Source organism: Maylandia zebra, unplaced genomic scaffold, assembly GCF_041146795.1.
Source record: "Maylandia zebra isolate NMK-2024a unplaced genomic scaffold, Mzebra_GT3a scaffold26, whole genome shotgun sequence".
NCBI lineage: Eukaryota > Metazoa > Chordata > Actinopteri > Cichliformes > Cichlidae > Maylandia > Maylandia zebra.
This window is the reverse complement of record NW_027490056.1, coordinates 125,665-142,360: the sequence shown is the minus strand read 5'-3', so window position 1 is coordinate 142,360 and position 16,696 is coordinate 125,665. Positions and strand designations below refer to the sequence as shown.

Genomic DNA, 16,696 nt, shown 5'->3' with positions numbered 1-16,696 from the left:
GAGAGGAAGGGTAAGAAGAGTAAGAAATAGAATTGCTGATGACATCAGAGCTACAATAGTGGACCATGTAATCAACCGTGGAATGACCCTGAGGGTAGCTGGCCAACGGGTCCAGCCTAACTCGAGCCGCTACACTGTAGCAAGTACCATAAGGACATCTTGAAATGAGAGTCGGTTAGTACAGTCACTTCGCACAAAGATTTGTAGCACTGCCATATGCCAATGAGAAACACACCAATACCATTGATGTAAAAATACTGAAATTGTTACTTTACAGAATTGCTAGATGACCAGATGCTGGGGGCAGAGGAAGCATGTTCACTGCAGTCCAAGTAACCCATATAGTCATTATGGCGATTGCAAATAATCCTAGACTTGGAAATAAACACTTGTGTTTGTTTTGATGTGTTTGAATAAACACCAGAACTTGAAGTTTGGATCCCTCTATGCTTATGGATCTATGACAGAAGTATGAGCTCAAACTGACATAGCCTACCTTGTGCACAGAGAAAGCAAAAGCCAGATGTGTTTTGTATTCATACCATCAGTGTGCAGTTGGCGCATTGTGTGCTTAGTAGATGATGGCTTGTGTGTACTGTTTGATACGGAAACACCATTTTTACGAAGGTGTGAAGAGTTAATCTAGCTGTGTTTGCTTTTGCAAGAGAACTACAATGTTTTGATTATTGGGTGACAGGTTTTCTTATTTGTGTGAAGAGTTTTGCAAAATTAGCCAATAGTTACAAAAAATGTGCTTAAGAAATCAGAAAAAACTGTAATGGCAGATTATTATTGCTTTTACTTACACTTATTATTTAATCTACTCATCTGTTTACTGAGATTATATTTTGGCCTTTATAATGGTTTGGATGTCAATACCAAACATTTAGAATCAGAAAAATAAAATGAAATCTTACAAGTTTTTTCTGCTAATTTTTATTTCCCAATGTATTAATTATTGCCAGATAAACCTTGTTCCTTTCCTCCTTCTTTTATTAGGTACACTTCCTTTTTCTTCATGCTTGCTTCTTTCTTGACACACATGCAACACAGCCGAGCCTGAACTGTTATGCTCGTACGAAACAGACAGGCAGCGCTTATGGTGACAATTCTAGAGTCTATTAGGGTCCTTCAACCAACAAAATCCCATGTGAAGTGTGTGAAATGGTAGATGACATCGCTACTGTTTTCAAAATACAAATATAAAATATGACAAAAATGTAATTCATGAATGGATAAGTTGTCCTAATGTAGTTATCTTAAGCAAACATTGCTTATTTGCTTGAGGCAATGAATTTGCATATATATATATATATATAATAACTATGTATACATATATACCAATTTTTATTTAAAATAAACAAAATATAACAATAAATGTCATGAACTAGCTGTGTGCTGGTAAGAGAAGACCCAAATGCAGACTCACAGAGGCAAAGGGCAAACTCAAAAAAACACAGCTTTATTTGCTGGCTGGGAGAAACAATACAAAACTACACTGGAAAAATAAACTAAGCACACAGAGGTGCACACAGGTAAACACACACCGTACAACACAACACAGAACAAGGAAAACACAGGGCTTAAATACACTGAGGGATAACGAGGGAATGAGACACAAGAGCAAGGTGCAGGTGGGAGTAATCAAACATGAAAAGACCAAAGCAAAACCACAAACACTGACATGAGACAAGGGAACGTCACAGTAACAGGAAATATAACACAAAGACGCTGACTTGACACTGAACAAACTGAACACGGAGCAGAGAGACAGGAGTGACAAAAGACGCAACTCACTGGGGAGGCAGAAGGAACATGGAGACAAGGGTAACTAGACACGGGACATGGGGAAGGCAAAGTAACAGGAAACCTATACATGAACTACAATAAACAAAGAACATAACTAAAACCAACAAAAACACTGGGTCAGAGACCCAGTACCGTAACAATAAAACTCACGTGCTGGAGCCTTTATTGGCTGCTTGGGATTTTACATAATGGAAAAACACTTTTTAATATCATAAAATCATCAGGCCTAAACTGCAGATATACAAACACATATATGCACACTGATAAAGCAATAAACAATCTATGAAAAAATATAGTGCAACATTCTGGGTTAGAAATTAAAAATTAAAATACAGATTATATTATCACTGTTGTTAAATCCTGGGAACTTTAACAAAACAGAAACCCTCTTTCATTACACAAGAATGGAAAGAAAGAAGAAGTTATCAAAGAAAAAGAGATTCTGTGTTTTTTCCTGTTTTTTAGTCTTTTGGTTTGTTGATGCTAGCATAGAGGTTGCTGGGAGCAGGTCCAGGAGAAGAGACTGAACATATAATGTAGGTCAAAGCTTCACCTTCTTCATCTTCTTTATGGGGAACCTGAAAAAGAATACACAGCTTTTTTCTTTTTTTCCTTTTTGTTTCCTAACCTGCCCTGTCTGGGAGCTTTAACAAACCTTTTTGTTACAAACACATTTACTTACTGGGTAGCTCCCCAGCTGGGTCTAGACTGGGTCTAGAGAGTATTTTAAATTCAGGGAATTTAAAATAGAAAGTAGCTCGTCCACAGAAGGACTGGTAGCTCCCCTTACGATAAGGGTTCAGATCGTGCGAACAGGTGTGAAATGTGTGTGTTTAGTTAGTTTGTTTGTTTGCTTGTTTTAATCAATTTTAAATCATGCTTTTTATTTGTTTTTGTTTCTAATGTTTCTGTAAAGCACTTTGAATCACCTTGTTGTTGAATTGTGCTATACAAATAAATTTGCCTTGCCTTGCCTTACTTTACCAAGAAGAATTCTACTCTCTACAGCTCCTCTTGTGAGCCAATTTCTTTTTATTTTAATATTTTTTGTTTTTACATATGAACAGATAAGGACAAAATTACTAGCCTCTCGATGAAATGTAAAATTTTTGTCAAAATTTCCCAAGGGTTTTTCTTTAAATCAAACATAAATAATTTCCTCTTGCACACCATAACATAACTATGTCAGAAAAACACAAAAATGTCCATGTTCAATATTTTCACTTCACTGAAAAGCTTTGAGCCAGAGGCCGGCTGTCTAGGAATGTAACCACAGCAGACCCCACTACATGAACATGCTTTGCATTATCTTTATTCATTGGTTGCTGTACAAACCCTTAGCTGCAGCTTCTTTGCGCACAGCCTGACACACCAACAACCACGACAGGAGTTAGCCCACACTTTAAATTGGCGAGGTGTGTTGCCACTCAGGTGCATCCACCACCCCTGCAGCGGCACTGCAGACCACGCCCTGCCACAAGGTTCTTACTCCTTACTATATATGGATGCTTGGCCAGGGTTCCTCTGCTTAAAGAGTGAGAACGTGTTGCACCAGAGGATACCCCAGGAGATAGGTCAATAACTACGCCAGATCTTCCAGCCATGTGCCCTAAAACCAATGGGTAAGCAGTAACTACCGACAGGGATCAGTAGGAGGAGAAACCCCGCAACCTTAACAATCAAATTACCTGAAGACCTGGACACCTGTAGGTGGTCTCGGTGTAGCTGAGGGAGGCGTAGAGAACAACATCTTGAAGATCAGCCTGCACAGTGAAGACAACATAAAGACTGCTCAGTAATGTATAAAATGCAGATTCAACATATAAGTGAACAAATACATGTTTGATCTCACAGATTCCTGAATGGTTCCTGGAGCAGACGAAGTTACTGCAGAGTTTAAATTCTGTTCCTGAAACAAACAGGCAAATATGTGTATATATATATATATATATATATATATATATATATATATATATATATATATATACATATATATATATATGGCATAGATATGGATATTCATTGATCCTTATGTGAGCTTTTATCAGGTTTGCCATGAATTAGTGTTTTGATCCTGATGAGTGCCGCCTCTTCATGAGGAGAACTGTGAGCTCTAAAATTTCTGTATAATCCGACATGTTTGTGTTATTGGGAAAGGTTGTTTTATTGCAGACATTCCAGCTTAATTTTCTATTTATTATCTGTCTTGTCCTAATGTGTCGTGCTGTTTTGTTGTTCTCGTGGCACAAATGAAGGAAAAAATCTAAAATTATCTGTTTCATTCTGATTAATAAACTGACCATGTTTTCATCCATCTGTGCTTTTTTCCCTAAAAAATAGAAAATAAGGAGTCAACTTTAACTTCCACAAACAGAATCCAGGTTTATCAACCTTTCTGTTTATATGTGAATAAATCCCACCAGCTCTTATCCAGATGCTGACGACAACAACAGCTGCTATAAGTGCTACTAAACCCAGGGCCACAATGGCAAGCCTGTACCAGGACCAGTCTGGGAAGAGAGTGAAAACATGAAAAGTATATTTTAAATGTATGTTTAAGTACATCATCTGAAATATCAGAGCATGCCTTTAATATTTACTGAAGTTGTAGAAAGAGAGAGATATTGTTGCCATTACCTGGTAATTTTCTCAAACCATTCATGATTTCCAGCTGTTTTGTTGTCAGACCTCCTTTAATGCCAGATTCAGTCATTATTTCCAATTTAATTGTTGCTGCTGCATATATTTCTTCACCAAAAACAAAAGAATAAAATTGAAAGGATCTTTCATTCTGTATGTTCTATAACAGTTAAATGATTTGTTTATGTATCTTCATCTGAACAAAGAAACAAAACTCTGGCAACTACTCATTAGGAAGCTGTAAGAGTTTGCTTTGTATATGTAATATTGTAAATTAAAACCCATAAATGAAGTCATTACTAACACCAGTCTGAATGACTTTTGATTAAACTTTGCTCATTCACTAACAACAACTAACATTTTCTCCTAAAATTCAGAAAGAAAAAGACTTTGCTGAAAAATTGATACAGAATATTGTTGACATTACCTGGTAAGTTTGTTGAACCATCCATTTCCAGCACTTTTATTGTAGTCACTGTGTCTAATTTAACTGTTGTTGCTGTATTTGTTTCTTCACCTGAACAAAAAACAAAATTCAGTGGCCCTTTCATTAGAAAACTTTCTGTATATTCAGTCGATTAAATCTTCAGATTAATAAAACAAGATAATATCTTAGGTATTTAGACAAAATAATGTGAATTCATTTAATAAGCTCTTCAGAACCTCTCCTGGTTTCTTACCTGATGAATGATGGCTGAAGGTAAAAAGCTGCTCTTTGTTATTTTCTGTTCTTTTTAAGCTACACTTAAAGTCAGAACTTGATATGTGACCATATGTAAGGTTCAGAAATGTCACAGTAGCAGAGCAGGAAGACTGTGATGTTTTTAAATTTGAGTAATCTCTATCCAGATCTCTTCTGTTATGGATCCACTTCACTTTGTGTCTACACCGATCAAATGTCCACACAGAGCAGCTTAAAGTTACCTCATCAGCGTTCTTCTTTTCGGTCACTGGTGAAGATGAATTGCAAGAGAAAAACGAAGCAAGAACACATATTTATTTTCATATATAATGAAAATATGCTGTTCCAATGACACCACTTGAACTAAAATATATTGTGGTGTAAATACTTACTGACAACAACAGACAGATAAACCACAGCATCTGGACCTTGCTGTCTCCCTGGATTACCTCTAAACTGTCTGCAGGTGTAACGACCAACATCCTCAGCTGTGACCTTCTTTATAACCAGTGAGCATTCTGCTGTAACACTCAGTCTGTCTGATTTGGCTTCTTCTTTGATTTGTCCAAGATTAACCAGCTCTACTGCTGGTGTGCCTCTTGAATCTCTGAAGATCCAGGTGATAGTGTCACAGTTGTGATGAATGTTGAACCGATTTTTACAAGGCAAAGTGACTTTATCTCCATCTCTGACAGTGAAGGCAAGCGAAAGATCTTCACTAAGTGCTCCTGAGAACATGAAAGAGAAACAAAAATATTACCATTACTTGTGCAAATGCAGATAATTTACATTCTTGTGCACAGAAAAAAATGTGTGCACCAAACTCAGTTTTGCTGTAACAAAAGCACAGCTGTCTACATAAAGATTTCAGAATAAAGTAAATTTGAAAAGAAGTTGGAAAAAATTTGTTACATGTTAAATGTATCTTTACCTTTAAACAGAAGCACCCCCCCCCCCCCCCCCAAACATTTTAATACTTGTAGGTACATGTAGATCTTCCTTTCCTACAGTTGCATTATGCATAATGCACTGTGAGCCTGGTTTGAAGTAGAAATGCTGAGTAGGGAAAACAGTGTCCCATGGGTCACAGTGGCCAAAAATATATTATATCAAATGGTAAATGGGCTAGTTCTTATATAGCGTTTTTCTACTCTGAGTTCTCAAAGCACTTTATATGCTTTTTGTGGTTTAATACATGAAATAGAAATTTTTTAGGGTGGTTTACCTAAACAGTTCTCATATTTCGCATAAATCGCATCATTTTGTGCAATTACTGTTGATTTAAAAAGTAAAGAAATATAAATAATGAGACTGGACTAAAATAAAGTATTTACTCTAATATGCAGTGTCTTTGTTTATTTTCAGATCTGAAAATGTATTTTTAAAATTTGTTGTTGATATTAAGTAAAAATTATGTTTTAGAGTATTTGTAAAGGTTACCTTACCTGAATAAAGAAGCAACAAAAACAGAGAAATGTTGAATAATTTGTGATCAATCATCGCCTTTTGTTCATCTTGTCATAACTGCAACTTGCGAACTCTGTTGTACTTGTCAAAGACAAATGTCTATCTTCTTTACTTCCTGTCTCCTCTTCATTCACGCTGTGGTTATTTTTAATGTTGGTAGGTCATATGTATTCCCTTAGTTTTTACAAACGTGTAGATATGAAAGAAAAAATGAACATACATCCTTCTTTAACCAAACTGAGACAGCAGTCTTACTTACTTTAATGGAGGTAAATTAGAGTAAATCTACAGGATATAAAAATATGTGCTGTAGAGGTTTATCTCCACTGAAGCCACAGCACACTTCCTGTCCACTGCCATATATAGAAATATGTACTTGTACCAGCAATGACATTACATTGTGCAGTGTGACATTCTGTCTTGTGCAAACTCATATTGCATATTGCTTCAGTGTTTATTAAACAACAGAATCCATGCTGATGACAGTGATCAAGACTGTGTTCTCAATGATTTACCTTGTTTGCTGGTGCTGATGTAAAGACCAGTGGTAACCGTAGCATCAAATGTGTAAACCTGAGATTGTGTTGTAACAATGTTACATTGTACATGAAAGCTATATTGGATCTGAGTGCCTAATTCAGTAGTGTTCAGCATGGTGATGGCTTGCTTGGGGATAAAATCTGTTGCTTAGTCTGTTAGTTTCAGGTAGACATTCAAACAGTACATGACCAGGGTGAGCTGGGTCTTGAAGGATTCAATTAATGTTCTTGAGACAATGGGAGCTGTGCAATTTTTCAAGTGAGGGGAGAGGACAGCTGACTATCTGCTAGGCCAGCGGTCCCCAACCTTTTTTGTGCCACGGACCGGTTTATGTCCGACAATATTTTCACGGACTGGCCTTTAAGGTGTCGAGGATAAACACAACAAAATAAAACCAGTACCGGTACCAAAAAAAAGAAGATTTATTCATAACACACAGGGAAAGACCCAGGGTAACCCAGTTAACGATAAAAATGATGAAAAAAAAAGAAGATAAAACTGATAAAAACCATGAAAACCATAAACTTCACACCTGAGTCTCAACTCTCGCGGCTAGGTACCAAATGACTCACGGACCGGCCCCGGCAGCGATAAGAGGACACCAACAGTTTCTCAGGGATGTTATTCTGTCTGAGAACCCTCAGAAAGTAGTTTGTTTGTTTGTTTGTTTGTTTGTTTGTTTGTTTCTTTCTTTCTTTCTTTCTTTCTTTCTTTCTTTCTTTCTTTCTTTCTTTCTTTCTTTCTTTCTTTCTTTCTTTCTTTCTTCACAACCTCAGGAGTGTGTGTTTGGCAAGTCTGGTCCTTCCTGCTGTTGACTCCCAAGAAGCAGAAGTCTGAGACTCTTGCCATACAGACCCTGTTGATGGTGACTGGCAGGATGTCATCTGCCTTCTTCCTGAAGTCCACAACAAGTTCCTTGGTCTTTACGGTGTTCAGGAGCAAGTTGTTGTCCACGCTGTCAGCCACTGGGCCATAGGCAGATGCATCCCCCCCAGAAATTAGTCTTCAGGCTATGATCATTCTTACGGTCAGTAAGACTAAAATAGTGCTTCTACTAAGAAAAATCCAACATTTCACTTCCTTAGTCACTTCCTCATTTTATGTTCCACTTCTATTTTTATTTAAAAGGGAGTTGTTCCATCTTTGCTGGATTGCTCTGCTCGTTTCTCTGCTGGAGAAACTCTTGATGGAGAGCAGTGGGCTGGTTTGTGTTCTTAGAAGAGAATCTGTGTGGACTTGTGGAAAACACTAACTTGTAGAAACCAAGAACTTCTCTAGTGTTGATCTTCTATTTGAACTCTAATTTAATGTAAATAAATGGCCTGAACTTCTATGATCGAGTCCTGCATTTGAGTGTTGCCTTTTTAGTGATCCCTGAAAGTTTTCTTTCTGAAAGCATCCTGATGAGACTATTCAACACTGTTTATTTCTTTATTTGCATATTACATTATGTGTGTACACTAATATTCAAAGCCCAATAAGCTCATCAACAAATACGAGATGCAAAGGAACAGATGTAAAGCATAAAACAGATACATTTATTACTGATATAGTTGATATAAAGACAAACTAGCATGAGTTATAGCCAGTGTTACCAGTCCCATTCTGAAGAAATCACAGTGTCAATGAAAGCTCCACAGAGGCAAAAAATAAATTGCTGAAGAGGAGCTGGTCAGGTGCTCCAAAAAAGCACTACCATCCCTTTCAGACCTCAACATTGGAGTCAACTAAAATTGTCCATAACAAGAACACATAGGTTTTAACAACTGAACAAAAAATAATTTGCACAGAGGTGTTCTAACTAAGAGATAAAATGAATGTTAACATGGTTGTCCAACTACAAAACAAGAGTTGATGTTGACATTGATGTTTTTGGTCAGTGGGTCTGACAGAAGCAGCACGGTCAGTCAAACTCCATCAGAAGAGCAGACATTTTCACAGTTTACTGCTCCATCGTTTTCATTATTACACACCTTTAAAAAACAAAATGGCATTCTCACACATCAATACCATCTGACAAGTCTACATTTTGTGATCTTTGGGCATCCATTACTCTGCTTTTAGTGATTATTACCCAACAAAATAAGATTATAAAGGTATATTTGTCATTATTCAGCCACTATATGGTGCATGGTGATGTGTCATTAGCTGCAAAGATGTAATTAAAAAGGAGGGGTTGTCATCGCCCAGTACAGGCGGCAAAGACACATGAATGGCCCAACCCACTGCTGTCTGTGCAGCCCACGCCCCCCTCCTGACACACACACTCTACACTCTGCTGCCTTCTGTCAAGAGGTACCAGAGCATTCAGGTCCTCACTGCCAGACTGCGAAACAGTTTCTTCCCTCAAACCGTCAGACTCCTGAACACAGTGACTGGAGACACACACACACACACACACACACACACACACACACACACACACACACACACACACCTTCATGGAAATATAAGACTGGGAGCTGGAAGACTACCCCAAGAGTGAGAGAGACAGCTAACAATTGGCTGAGCAAGCACCCCATTCCCCACACCCTCCACAGGGTGCAACCAACTGCTAACCTGAGTTTACAGTGGCAACGCCTCAGAGCACCACAGTGCCTGAAGAGCACCTGTTGCCCCCCACCTGTTGCTCCCACTGCAAATACCAGTTGAGAGCATTTAGATGAGTCCCAAGTCATGGGACTGCATCCCAACCACAGTTATTTTCACACTTGACAACAGACACACACAAAAAGGTCAAACTAGCAAACTAGCCTGAGTCTGAGACAAGCTTCAGCCAGCAATTGATGCCCCCTTCCCCCCATCTCCAAAAAAGGGCCTGCGTGCATTGAAGAGCCCCAGAGAGACAACTGGGACATACTGATGCAGGCCAACCCACCCAACAGAGTGAAGCAGCCACGGGGGGCTTAGACCACTCCCAACCAGGAAGAGACCCAGCCAAAAACTGGGCTCCAGGCCCTGCAAGTGGAAGAAGAGCCCAGCCACCCAACCAGGAGCACCTGCAGCCATGAGCACAAAATGCAGCACATCCCAAGACTGCAAGGGAGTACCCACCCCAGCCCTTCACCACCACCACCTGAGGACGTCTATGACAGGAAATGTACATGATTAATAGATGTAATCTTTTATTTACAAATATCAACATTGTTGTTATCAACATGACACATATGAATACAGATTATTTATAAACAAACATGATTTATTATGTGTTAGCGTATTTATTTATTCAGTGCATGTGGGTTGTTTATGTTGTTTGACATTTTCCTGTTTTTTTAAACTAGTTCATTTATTTCAATTAATCAACTTATTTGTTTGTAACCAGGTTAAAATGGTCATTTATTGAAATGTGTTAAAATATTACACATTTTTTTAAATCCTTCTTAAAATTTAAAATAATAATGGTTTAAGCCTTTAGAGAAAAAAATGGAATGACTTTTAAAAGGGGTACAATGTGTTTAATAAGTTTAAAAGAGCATTTGCATTATATATGATTTATTCTTACAAGTATCCTGTTTATTATGAAGCGCTCACGATTGTAAAAGCCACTGAATGTGGTTGTGATCAGAGCTGGACTGTGAGAATTTGTAATGGAAAGTACGAGAAGTTTGTAGAAGTGTGTATGTATGAACTGGAGTATCTGCTCGAAATTCCCCGAGCAGCTGCTCACTTTAGTCTTAGTTCCAGATCCCTCGCCATCGTGGAGATGCTCGCTGACCTCTCGGCATTCCTTCATACATAACTGGTATGATCTGGTCCAATTTCAAATACTGTTCCAGATCATTTTCTAATAACTTCATTTCATTGTCTCAGCCACAGATGATGACTGGAGACAGACAAAGCTATAAATAAAGCTACAGTAAAATCAGCTGGTGGCCTATTGAAACCATGTCCTCCACCCTCTGGAAACATGGGACCACAGAGCTCATAGAAGCAGCATAAAAATGACGTCTACACTGAGTCTGAGTTTGACAATGAAACAACGTCCACAACCAAATTTGGACTATAAACAGCCCGTACACGGAGACCCTACAGATGTCAACACTTGACGTTTAGTAGACATCAGAAAAAAAACGTCGCCTGACGTTCCAAAACAACCCTTCAGTGGACTGACGTGTACAAGACGTCACTCTGACATCACCTTGCGCAGTGGGGTGCGTCGCGTTTTGTTAATTCGTGATTTGTTGTTCAAATTCTTTTGCTTTGCATCCCGCTGGTTTTCTTTCAGTGTGTCAGCTGCTGGGACAAGCTTAACAACTTTATCACAAATATTTAATAATAATTTCAGTGATTTAAAGGCAGATGACAGCATCAATGATCCACTTTCCCAAGACAAACCCTCACATGTGGGGTTCAAACCAACAACCTTTCACTTATAAACTTCTGACTCTCAGTCCTCTGCTGAACCACATTTAGCTCAACAAATTCAAAATCATCTGTGAAATGTTGTTTACAGCATCAGAAACAAACATTTAGAAGTTTTTGTTCTGTTGGATTACTGAGTTTTGTACTCACTGTGTTTTCATCCATCTGTGTTTTCTTCCCTAAAATGAGAAGAAAGTCAATTTAATATTAAAATAAAAATTCAAAATCATTCAAACTTCTCATGATTAAATTTACCTTTAGTTTTTGTCCACATGTTGACTGTCACAGCTGTTATTAAAAGTGCTGCCAATCCCACAGAGACAATTATGAACCTCAAAGATACAAAATCTGAAAAAAGTGAATCAAAACTTCTAATTATTCACATGACTTCTTTGCAGTTTTCTGTTTAAATTATTTATTATGTAATATTTAAATGTAAAGTACACAATAAAGTTAAACACCTGAAAGTTTGAGGGACTCAAATTCAAAAGCATTTTCTAGTTTAAAATATGGAAAAAGGCTAAAGATGGCTGCCATGTTTACACAGTCAGCTGGTGAAAAGTTATATGAAGAAGAAAATACAGACGCACATAATCAGAGACATTTGCTTTCATTCACATTATGTGAACCAAAGTCAGTTATTCCTGTCTAAATATCTGATGAACAGAAACGTTTGAGTTCAGACGTGTGATTTTTCTCACAGACAGTGATTAAATAAATAAATACATCTCCACCCACAGCCATGATACTCAGAGACAAATATTTATGTTTAATATTTATGTTTAATACAAAAGTGAAAACATGTTCAGACCAAAAGTTTCCATCTTATGTTTCCTGTAGGATACATGTCTGACTGTCACTCAGCTAAATGTACATAAATGTAATTAAACATCTGATATAAAAATATAAAGTCCAAAATAGAAACACAAAAAGTAAAATATAATTTACAAGTAAAATATATTCTACTTTTTAACTTTTTTAAAAATATTTTTAACTTTTCATTTGCAGTCACATGGTTGAGTTACCATGTTGTGAATCTGCAGATGATTTGTTGTTTGGTGTCGTGTTTTCACTTTCCACAGTTTTTGCTGTTGTATCATCTGAAATTAGAAGTTAAAAAAAGAGAGAAAGTATTTTTCATGTGCAGTAAATCACATTAAAAGGCCACTTTGAACTGAAAAATAAATAAATATTTCTGGTCAACTTTGTTTTAGTAACATCACCTGATTTTAGAAGCGTCTTAATTGTTGTGGTTGTTTCAGTTTTTCTGGCTGGTTTCTTTGTTGTTTTTGTGTCACCTGAATAAATGAAACAACACAACAAAACTTTTCCATGTTTTTCATCTGTTGTAACTTCAAGCTTCAGCTGATTTTAGTCGTATTAAATAGTTGATCATGATCTCACCTGTTTCCTCACCTGAGGTCTGACGGCTGAAGGTAAACAGCTGCACTTCTCCTGTTTCAGTATCAGTCACTTCACACTTCAGTGTTTTATGACGTGATGAGTATAAATAATTATTCTTCAGAACAGACACAGTGGCAGCGCAGTGAGTCTGTGAAGTCACTAATTCTTTGTTCTCTTTGTCCACATCTCGACCTGTAAGCAGCCACTTCACTGTGTGATGACACTGTTCATATGTCAGCACAGAGCAGCTTAACTTCAGCGTATCATTGTCCTTATGTTCAGTCACTGGTGAACATAATGTAACAATGTGAGACACAAAAACGTGTATTAGGACACTTTAACTGATTATTGTTTAATTATTATAAATATAATTAATGTGTTTTTGTTCCAAGAAGAATTTGAGCTAAAACTATTTTGATGTAAATACTCACAGGTAATAACAGAGAGACGAGCCAAAGACTGATGAACCTGAGTGTGTTTAGATGGTGTTTCTTTGACTTTGTATTGTCGACAGTAATAAAAACCAACATCCTCGACTGTGAGCTTCTTTATGAGCAGAGAACAGTTCACTGTAACTCTGTCTGTCTGATTTAGTTTTAGCTTGTTCACCAATCTGTCCAAGTGTGATCAGCTCTACGTAGTCCCATCACAGTTATTCTGCTCATCTATCACATTCACACAAGGCAGAGTGACGTCATCTCCAACTTTCATAAACATGGAGGCTTCAGTTACAGATACTGTTGAGAAGATTGAAGAGAAATATGATAGACATTAGAATACAGCACTTTTACAGTTAGAGTGAAGATATTTTAGACACAAGTTCATAAACAGAGCATGCTCAGCTCTCTTATTTACTGTAAAGGTTGTTGACTGTAATAATATGAACAATATTTAGTTTGACTGCTATTTAAATGTTTCCTGTCTTCTTACCTCCGATCTGAATCATGAGCATCAGACATGAAAACATTTGAATCCATCTGAATTCATCCATCGTGCTTCTCTGTCTCACTTCTTTCTTGTTCTTGATCTCGACTGTCACACCCTCTGAACTGATGACTCTGTAAGACTGTTTGTACTTCCTGTCATCAGTGAGATGTCACTTCCTCATCACAGCTTTAGGGATCCAGTTGTTATTTTTGCTGATGATAATGTTTCATAGGTTGAGTATGTCAGCTTTTCATGTGTCTGAAATTCATGATTTTTATAAACATAATTTATTGTAATGAGAAATCACATTCAGCAGGTGCACTTTGTGTCTATTCCCACAGAGCATTTGTGACAGACTGACAGTGATTTAAATACTGATTGTTAGGATGAATTGAAGATGATTAACTGATAAACAGAATCCAGTCAAGCTATTTGGTGATTGGACTCTGATGGCCTTCACGGCTGATTGGATTCCAGCTGATGAAAGAATTTAGGCAGGACCCCCCACAGTCCAGACATGGTGGTGGTTAAGATGGAGAATTGGATGGAGCGCTGAGTAACATGTCTGGAAGGGAGATTGAAAGATGAGCAGGGAGATTTAAAGTACATGAAGTGGAGGCTGATTGTCTTGAAGAAGGCCGGGAGAAAGACGATTGGACTTGACCAGTGATGTCAGCAATCAGCTGGACAGTGTTCGAAAGTGGAAGTGATGAAAAGCTCTGGCCACTAAACACCCAGGAAGTAGACAGAAGTGTGATTATAAGTCTTCCTCATTGTACTCGTGAAGGCTGAACTTAAGCTTCATGTGTTTCACTCCCTGAAAATAAACAGACGACTGAGGAAGTTGAATGTGTGAAGTTTAAGATAAATGTTTCTATTAATGCAGCTTCTCTTTCTTTAAAATGTAAGAAAATGAAAGCACATAACAAGGTTCTGTTGAAGGGTCAAACACCTCCGCCACCACAGTTGGACTTTTGATGTCTAATAGATCATTTGATTACACAGCTGCAGCTACAGAACATAAAGCAGGTCTGAGACGCTCCTCTTCCTCATTGTTGAACTGAAGACGTTTCTGAGAACTGAAAGTGTTTTGGTGAGAGTGTGGCTACAACAGCAGCAGAGCTCATGAGGTTTGACTTTATAATAACGGACAGTTAAACATCAGAAACACAAACTATTATCACAATTGTTGAACGCTGACAGTATGAAATCGGTTTAAGGGTTTAGAGAGTTTGTGTTCAGTCTTTCACAGTTGTGTGAGGAGAGCAGGAAGGAGGCAGGACAGACTCAAACTATCTGTTGGTGTTTTATTGATATATTTAAAACAGAAATTGTGACCAAGCAAGCAGAAGATGTGTACCAGGGTTGTGAAGCAAAGGTTTCTGCAAAGGACACATCTGTGCATCCTTGATTGTAACTCCTGCAGCAAGTCTCCTCTCCTCTCTTTCCTCTGAGTTAAAACATCCTTTAACATGGTTTACTTGGTTTACTGAAAATGATTTGCAGCTCACGAGCAGGAGGACACAGGAGACCTGCACACCTCCAGGACACTGCGGAGTGCAGCTTGGATCTCAGCTGACCCTTCTCACCCTGGATACAGTCTGTTTGACCTGCTCCCCTCAGGCAGGAGGCTCCGGTCCATTCGCACCAGAACCTCTCGCCATAAGAACAGTTTCTTCCCCTCTGCTGTTGGACACATGAACAATAAACGTACGACTGTCCCCACCACTAACTCATGACCCTACGCTGTGTTCACTGCATGATTCCATGTTTTGGCACTGATCACCACCTGCACTCATGTATATATCTTTCTACGTAGCACTTTGAATTCTTATTCTCATGTATATATCGCATGTATATCTCATGCATATATCTTTCTACGTAGCACTTTTAATTCTTATTCTTACTTTTATTTTTTTCATGTCTATTTAAGCGCAATTTATGACAGCATGTTTGCACTGAAGCACCGCAGCAATTTCCTAATGTTGTAAACCTGCTCAACATTTGGCAATAAAACCCATTCTGATTCTGATTCTGATTCTGAGATGAGGAGGCACAAAATTGAAAATTGAGAAAAGTCTTGGGAGTGGTGTCATTAAAGCTGCTGGTAGAGTGCTCAAGGCCTGCGCCGACCAGCTGGCTCCTGTGTTCACCAGACTATTCAACCTCTCCCTGACACATGCCTCTGTCCCTCACTGCCTGAAATTGTCAACAATAGTCCCAGTCCCCAAGTCCACCACCATCAGTAGCCTCAGTGACTACAGACCCATCGCACTGACTCCAGTGGTTGCAAAGTGCTTTGAGAAGCTGGTCCTAAAACACATAAAGGACTGCCTCCCACCCAGCTTCGACCCCCACCAGTTTGCCTACAAGGCAAATAGGTCCACAGAGGATGCAATTTCCACTGCTCTCCACTCCGCTCTGCATCACCTGGAGAATCCTGGGACATCAGTAAGGATGCTCTTCGTTGATTTCAGCTCAATACTATCATTCAAGACATTCTTATAGACAAGCTGGTAAACTTGGACTCCCCCCCTCCACATGTGCATGGATCAAAAACTTCCTCACAGACCGTTCACAGTCAGTCAAGGTTGGCACCCAGCAATCATCCACCCTGTCACTCAGCACTGGCTCACCACAGGGATGTGTGCTGAGTCCATTATTATACCCCATCTACACCAGTGACTGCACCCCTACGCACCCCTGCAACATCATCATCAAATTTGCAGACGACACCACTCTGATGGGGCTCATCACCAACGATGATGACACCGCCTACAGGGATGAGGTCCAGCGACTGTCAGAATGGTGTAACTACAATAACCTCACGCTAAACACCAAGAAAACCAAGCAAGTGGTCATGGA

At 38.5% G+C, this 16,696-nt stretch overlaps 1 protein-coding gene and 1 long non-coding RNA gene across 2 annotated transcripts; both read right to left on the bottom strand.

Moving 5' to 3' along the window:
- Positions 1–1,446: 1,446 nt before the first annotated feature.
- LOC112432853 (uncharacterized) lies at positions 1,447–6,840 on the bottom strand. The gene is made up of 10 exons (XM_024801291.2): positions 6,577–6,840; positions 5,524–5,859; positions 5,130–5,399; positions 4,877–4,966; positions 4,447–4,557; positions 4,230–4,319; positions 4,110–4,138; positions 3,662–3,718; positions 3,498–3,572; positions 1,447–2,387 (listed from the first exon to the last, which is right to left on the bottom strand). Exons 1-10 carry the CDS (start codon positions 6,629–6,631, stop codon positions 2,271–2,273), a joined length of 1,230 nt encoding a protein of 409 aa, XP_024657059.2. The 5' UTR covers positions 6,632–6,840; the 3' UTR covers positions 1,447–2,270.
- A 5,590-nt stretch (positions 6,841–12,430) lies between these two features.
- On the bottom strand, positions 12,431–13,001 carry LOC143416165 (uncharacterized). The gene is made up of 3 exons (XR_013096542.1): positions 12,917–13,001; positions 12,724–12,798; positions 12,431–12,600 (listed from the first exon to the last, which is right to left on the bottom strand). It is a non-coding gene; the product is annotated as an uncharacterized LOC143416165 (long non-coding RNA).
- Positions 13,002–16,696: the final 3,695 nt, after the last annotated feature.

Excerpts from the sequence above, each read along its gene's own strand:
- LOC112432853 (XM_024801291.2), bottom strand. The coding sequence starts at position 6,631 with ATGATTGATCACAAATTATTCAACATTTCTCTGTTTTTGTTGCTTCTT. Across the intron at positions 4,558-4,876 it reads TGGTTCAACAAACTTACCAG|AAATATATGCAGCAGCAACA; the intron begins GTAATGTCAACA and ends TTTTTGGTGAAG. Across the intron at positions 4,139-4,229 it reads CAGCATCTGGATAAGAGCTG|GGAAAAAAGCACAGATGGAT; the intron begins GTGGGATTTATT and ends TCTATTTTTTAG.